General features: G+C 45.2%; 1 protein-coding gene across 2 annotated transcripts in view; it reads left to right on the top strand.

Moving 5' to 3' along the window:
- The window catches only part of hectd2 (HECT domain containing 2), a 32,115-nt gene extending 27,366 nt beyond the window's left edge, over positions 1–4,749 (top strand). For both annotated transcript variants that reach the window (XM_080449943.1, XM_080449942.1), the window contains exons 21-22: positions 3,064–3,207; positions 3,902–4,749. In XM_080449943.1, the coding sequence (XP_080306069.1) occupies positions 3,064–3,207; positions 3,902–4,022 (265 nt within the window). In that variant the 3' untranslated portion in view covers positions 4,023–4,749. The remainder of the gene's footprint in view (positions 1–3,063; positions 3,208–3,901) is intronic.
- The last annotated feature ends 2,751 nt before the right edge of the window (positions 4,750–7,500 follow it).

Raw genomic sequence — 7,500 nt, 5'->3', positions numbered from 1 at the left:
GCGGAGTACGTGCACATCTGCATGAACGGGATGCTGGTTTCAAATCTGGCGACGTGGAAACGCGCAACACGACGCGCGCGGCCCTAAACAGCGCCATCAGGAAGGCGAAAAAGGCCTACACAAAAAAGATGCAAGACAAACTCAGCAATGGCGACATCAGGAGCACATGGCAGGCGGTACACACCTTGACAGACTGCAAAACAAGAACCAGAAGCGAGGTGAACCCGCCTGCCTGCCTCCCCAACGAACTGAACACTTTCTACGGCCGGTTTGAGATCAGCTCCAACCGCGGCAGCCAAGCGGGGCCATCAGCAGCACCAGCAGAGGTGAACCCTCTAACCATCTCGGAGAGAGAAGTGCGTACAGCCTTCACACGGGTCAACATCCACAAGGCAGCCGGACCTGATGGGATTCCAGGCCGGGTCCTTAAGACATGTGCAGACCAGCTGGCGGGTGTCTTCGCTGACATCTTTAACCTCTCCCTCTCCCTGGCTGTGGTCCCTGCAGGGTTCAAAATGTCAACCATTGTGCCCATTCCCAAAAAGGCCAAAGTGACATGCCTGAACGACTGGAGACCTGTTGCTCTCACCCCGATCGTCAGCAAGTGTTTCGAGAAACTGGTGAGGGAATACATCAGCTCCACGCTACCTGCCTCGCTGGATCCGTGGCAGTATGCATACCGCAAAAACAGATCCACCGACGACGCTATTGCCATGGCTCTCCACACCGTCCTCTCGCACATGGACAACAAGCTGCTGAAGGACAAATATGTACGTATGCTGTTCGTGGACTACAGCTCAGCATTCAACACCATTGTCCCAGCAATACTTGACAAAAAGCTCAGAGACCTAGGGCTACACCCAAGCATGTGCGACTGGATACAGGACTTCTTGTCCAACCGACATCAGGTGGTGAGAATGGGCAGCATCACATCCGACCCCCTGACCCTCAACACCGGAGCACCCCAGGGATGCGTGCTGAGCCCTCTCCTCTACTCCCTGTACACGTATGACTGCATAGCCACACATGTCTCCAACACCATCATAAAGTACGCGGACGACACGACAGTGATAGGCCGAATCGTCAACAACGACGAGTCTGACTACAGAGAGGAGATCAAATCACTAGCACACTGGTGCCGGGAGAACAACCTCTCTCTTAACGTCGACAAGACCAAAGAACTGATCGTGGACTTCAGGAGGCCGCGGAGAGACCATGCGCCCATCCTCATCGACGGTGCTGCAGTGGAAAGGGTCAGCGAGTTCAAGTTCCTCGGAGTACACATCGAGGAGGACCTCAAATGGGAGACGCACTCCACACACGTGAGGAAAAAGGCTCAGCAGCGACTGTACTGGCTCCGCCGCCTGAAGAAGCTCGGAGTAGGAAGTCGCATCCTCAGGCTGTACTACAACAGTTCTGTCGAAGGCATCCTAACAGGCTGTGTCACGGCCTGGTACGGGAACTGCACTGCCCGAGAAAAGATCAGCCTACAACGAATAGTGCGATCGGCAGAGCGGATAATGGGAATCGAGCTCCCAGCGCTCCAGGAACTGTACAAAAAGCGGTGCGTGGTCAAAGCCAAGCGCATCATCAAGGACAAGCACCACCCAAGTCACAGACTGTTCAACCCCCTACAACGACCGCGACCGGGCAAGGGGCTCTACCGCAGTATCAAGAGTTCCACCACCAGGTACTGGTGTAGTTTCAATCCGGCTGCTGTCAGAATGCTGAATGGGGCATAAGCCTGAATGAGGCATAGGCCTTGTTCAGCAGCCTGACAACAGGCAGCGCAGACTTTTCTGGCTCTTCCTGAACACACCTGTGGATTATACCAGGGACAATGACTTGGACTTTAGCCCCCCCTCGGACACACCTGTGGACTACACCAGGTACAAATGACTTTTTGTTGCACTCCCTCATGGAGCTACTTGCGGATTATACTAGGGTCGGTCCACTCTAGGTGGACACGCACTGACCTTTTGCACCTTAATCCCTTGTATAACGCACTGACTTTTTTTGGTCTTTTTTATTGTGCTCCTTTTCCTCTAAGCACCTTAACGTCCATTGTCTATCATGCACAGTATAAGTATAACATGCACAGTATACAATACATTGCTGCTATGCTCAGGCACCTTAGTTTAGTTTTTTTTAGTTTTTATTATCTCAGGTAATTTGTAAATATGTAGATAACTTGTCTGGCCTTCTGTTGCTCTCTTGTTTTGATCTCCTTCCCACTTACCCCCCACCCTCTTCTTCTCCCCCCCCCTCTTCTTTCTATGGAAACTAACGTTGCGATGGGAACGATGTACAAAAAAGAATTTCACCCACTTTTTTACCTTGTAAACCTGTGATGTGACAATAAAACTGATTCTGATTCTGATTCAGTGTGAGGGGGAAGAGGGAGGTTCTGTCGCACGGAAAAACATCACTTCATTCAAACTTTGGATATTAATCTCTGCACAAGGATTTAGGGATGTTATGCTTTAACACTTACAGTCTATCTACAGCCATGGAGTATTTGTTGGAGCTATTCTGTTGATATAACGTTTAATGAGCTACTGCTATTAGTGGAGAGGACAACAGTATCACGTATGCTAATCTTTATGGAGAGGACAACGGTATCACGTATGCTAATCTTTATGGAGAGGACAACAGTGTCACGTATGCTAATCTTTATGGAGAGGACAACAGTGTCACGTATGCTAATCTTTATGGAGAGGACAACAGTGTCACGTATGCTAATCTTTATGGAGAGGACAACAGTGTCACGTAGGGTCATTTTTATGGAGAGAACAGGGTAATCTTTATGCTTGTGTCTGGATCAGGCCGCAAGCATTTGCCTCTGGAAATGAGGCCACAGAGGAAGAATTGGAGACACTGCAGTTCTCCTTAACGGGCCAGAGGGTGTCGCTATTAAAATGAGAACCACTGCCTTACTAAAAGTGTGTGTGTGTGTGTGTGTGTGTGTGTGTGTGTGTGTGTGTGTGTGTGTGTGTGTGTGTGTGTGTGTGTGTGTGCGTGCGTGCGTGCGTGCGTGCGTGTGCGTGTGTGTGTGTGCGTCAGGTGTTTCTGGGAGGTGGTGTTGTCGTATCCCTTGGAGCTTCAGAAGAAGCTCCTTCACTTCACTACAGGCAGTGACAGAGTTCCTGTAGGAGGACTGGAACATCTGCACTTCAAGATCTCCAAGATAGATGTTCCTACTGACTGGTACCTCCTCTCTTCTCCTCCCCTCCTCTCCCCTTAAGTGACCATAAATGAATGAATTGTCCATATTCACATAAACATAAACACATAATACAACTATAACGATGACAATTTATACAAAGGAAACCCATAACAAGAGACATACCGTGTGCGCCTTCTGCACAGAATATAGGAGTATGTTAGATTTGTAACTCTTCAAAGACAAGGAAAGAGCTCCTTCCTTCTTCAGAAACTAGATCACCTGCACCTTAGCTCACACAGGTGAACCCAATGTTCTGGTGATTGGTGTTACATAATATCTGCCCAGGTAATACTGTGACATGACCTGAACAGTAGATGGCACTGCAGTGATGTAAAAAATAATCAATACAGCGAATCACTCAAATATAAACCACATTAAAAATGTAAATAAAATACAAAATAACGCCTTTATGGCGACAGCTACAAAGCCTCTGACTAACATTAGGATATTAATTAACTTCTTGTACTGTTATACAAAGTATATTCATTCAATCAATCAATCAATCAACTTTTTCTCCCTCGTCTTTCGTTTCAATTAATTTCCCCGTCTGTCTGTCTGTCTGTCTGTCTGTGTGTCTGTGTGTCTGTGTGTCTGTGTGTCTGTCTGTGTCTCTTTCTGTCTGTCTGTCTGTCTGTCTGTCTGTCTGTCTGTCTGTCTGTCTGTCTGTCTCTCCAGGTTGCCTGTCTCTCACACGTGTTTCAATCAGATCTGTCTGCCTCCGTATCGAAGCAGGAAGGAGCTCAAGCACAAACTGACCATCGCCATCTCCAACGCAGAGGGCTTCGGGCTGGAGTGACACACACACACACACACAAACACAGACACACACAAACACACACGCACACACACACGCACACACGCACGCACACACGCACACACACACACACACGCGCATGCACGCATGCACGCATGCACGCACACACACACACAGGCCACTCGCAACAGAAAGCAGACTACGTTCATAGTCTTTACACACAACAAACCACTTGAGAGGTACTGCTGTCCAGATGTTATTAAGCCATACAGATTTTAGTAGATCTGTATAGATTTTTACTAGATCTCCATAGACGCTGTTAGACCTCTACAGGTGGATATTAGATCTCGCAACGCGAGGCGTTGTGAGCTTATAGATCGGCTATTTAAAAACATTTTGCCTCTTTATTATTTGACAATTTGGCCAATGTTTGACCAGTTTTTGAATGTATTTTTATGCAGCCATAATGACATATAGGGTGCCTTCGGAAATTGCGCACCGGAGCGCACTCGCCTATTAGTTTGTATTGGACAGTTTTTTTTCTTTTCTTTAATTTAACCTTTATTTAACCAGTAAAATCACATTGAGACCATAGTCTCTTTTACGAGTGTGCACTGGCCAAGAGAAGAGGCAAATAAATGTTACACAGCTCTGCCAGTAACAACAAATAGAGGACATGACAAAGACAAACATATGACATCCGTAATACCAAAAGCCTACTACCAGGGAGGCTCAGAGAGAGTCTAAATAGCACCAAATACAGACTAATAAAAAAACTAATAAGAACAATATATCATGAAACTACTAAGCTAATATAAAACTAAGATCACAGCGTTTGCTACTCGTCAAAGCAGGAGAAATGGCTGGAGAGTGAGCCCATGGCGATCCTCTTAAAAGTCACTAGAGGGATCAAAGAAGCCAGTTTTAATCTGGTCTGTAGATCATTCCACGACCAGGGCCCAAAAAACGCAAGTTTTTTTTCCCTGCCTCAGATTTGGTATTGGGTACAACGTAGAGCATCCAAGCGTTTGATCTGAGGTTTAGCGAATTTTTGACTAATTCATATTTTGAACAAATGTAAGAAGGGGAATTACCAAGAATGGCTTTATAGAGCACCGAAGTCTGACGTCACTGCCACTAGAGGGCGCTGTTTCACGGGTTCGTGGCTTTATTTTTTGTGTTGAAATCCCCATTTGGGAATCTTAGATCACGTCATATAAGAACTGTGTTCCAAACATAAACACACCACCCTGGCGATTTTGTCAGGGGGGTGGCTCTGCATCGTTTGTGATATTCATTCATATTTGATACAGCCTGTTTCTGGCGAAAATGGAATTAATTCTGCCTTAAAAGTCTTAAGAACTACTACTTCCGGGTCTGAAATCACTGTCCCCACAGCAGCAGCGTTCATGGGAAATGTAGTCTTTGGGTTGTTTGACTCGTTTCTAGTGTTTATATTGTGTTACTCTTTGGGTAAATGTGTACATTTACACCTTCAGTCGATGCTTCATATCCATATGAGTAAAAACTCCAGGGTGGTGTGTTTATTTTTGGAACACAGTTCTTATATGAAGCGATTTAAGATTCCCCAATGAGGATATCAACACAAAAAGTAAAGCCACGAACCTTCGGAAAAGCGCCCTCTACTGGCAGTGACGTCAGGACTTCGGTGCTCTATAGATAAAAGTGTACCAACGTAGCAACCTGCGAGATGCTAAGGAGGACCACCCTACTAAGGAGTACAGAATACAATGGTGTGTCCTGTAGGTGGCGCTGGTAATGAACCTCAATGCAGCATGAAAAGGGGGATCAAGTCTGCCCCGATGTTGAGGTACACAGCATCATCGCCGTAGTCGAGTTTCGACATAAAAAGGCCAGTGACCAGCCTTTTCCGTGAGGCAGAAGAAAAACAGGACTTCATTCTAGCAGTGCGCTCAGTGCTGTGTTTCCGAACGCACCCTATAGTCTGTTGTGTATATATTTGCTTTGACCATAGTATCTTTGTTAAGGTACTGGAAACTAAAGCTCTGCTGTTGTTAGTCATGTCATGTAGAGGAGGTGGGGGGGGGCGGCGGCAGTGGTGGACAAAGTATTTACTCAAGTAAATACTCAAATATTCAAAAGTACAAATTTCGACCCGTTGTGAGCTTGTAGATCGGCTATTTTCACTATTTTTGCAATCGGGCTTAAAGCTGCACTATGTAACTTTTTGTTAATACATAAATAATGTTGTATGGTAGAGTATGTTAACACAATATAACTTATATAATTGGGGTGGTTGTATCTGGTCTCCCTGCTCTTCTATTGAGACATTTAGATGGTGTCAAAGGTCATGTCTCACCTAGACACAGGATCTCACACACATTTTGACCTAATGGTCAAGATTCAGTTTTATCCCCTGAGCAAGCAGGCAGGCTCTATTAGCGCAGGAAACCGGGTTCAAATCCGGGGTAGAAGAGGAAGGTTACATAGTACAAGCTCACGATGCAGATCTGATATGTTCACTATATATATTTATCATTTATGACATTGTTTATATAGATATTTTTCAGCTGTCTGAAATTGTTTCGATTTTCTTTGGAATTGTTGTTTTTAATTTCTGAAATGTTTTAAACATTTTGAAATAATAATTTCCATAAATAGATTGTAGGAAATGTAAAAAGGTATTTACTCACGACCCATAAAAATGTGCCCACGACCCAAAGATGGGCCCCGACCCACTGTATGGGAAACACTGATATAGATGATTGGTTCTCAAAGTGGGGTCCGGGGACCCCCAGGGGTCCATGGGGGGTACCAGGGGGTTCCCAGCTAAATTAGTAAATATAGTGTCACAGTCACTTTAGCTATTCAAAAATAGCAGATCTACAAGCTCATAGCGCGGCACCGAGTGCTGCGCTATGAGCTTGTAGATCTGCTACTTTTTTTTTTATCGTGAACATTTTTGCAAATCTTTGAATATATATATTATTTAAAGCGAACATTTGTAACTCAAATCTTTGCTTCTGGGGGGTCCCTGGAACAACATATTTTGAGATGGGGGTCCGTGGCCAAAATATATATTTTGGGGGGTCCCTGACATGAAAAAGTTTGAGAACCACTGATCTAGATGATTGGTTTGATGACATGGTTGCTGTGTTTGTATGAATAAATAAATGTTATTACTGACTGACTGTCAGAGTGTGTTCAGTTTTCTATCGTAGTGTGTGCTGGTCACCACGCGCTTCACAACCAACAGTGATGGTAAAAGTACTCACATGTTTTACTCAAGTAAAAGTATCAATACTGCAATGTAGATATACTCTGTTACAAGTAATAGTCCTGTATTCAAATTTTACTTGAGTAAAAGTACAAAAGTATTTGTAGTATTTTAGCTTGTAGATCGGCTATTTTGGGCGAATGTTTCCCCCAGAATAGAGACACTAGGGCAGAGTCCTGCACGGGTCCAATTTTGAGAACCCGCGCCCGCCCCGCCCGTCAATACTCAGATCCGTAGACCAACCCGTCACCCGTGATTATT

This window comes from Gymnoscopelus braueri, assembly GCF_963280865.1.
Source record: "Gymnoscopelus braueri genome assembly, chromosome: 14".
Lineage (NCBI taxonomy): Eukaryota > Metazoa > Chordata > Actinopteri > Myctophiformes > Myctophidae > Gymnoscopelus > Gymnoscopelus braueri.
This window is presented reverse-complemented; position numbering and strand designations above follow the sequence as displayed.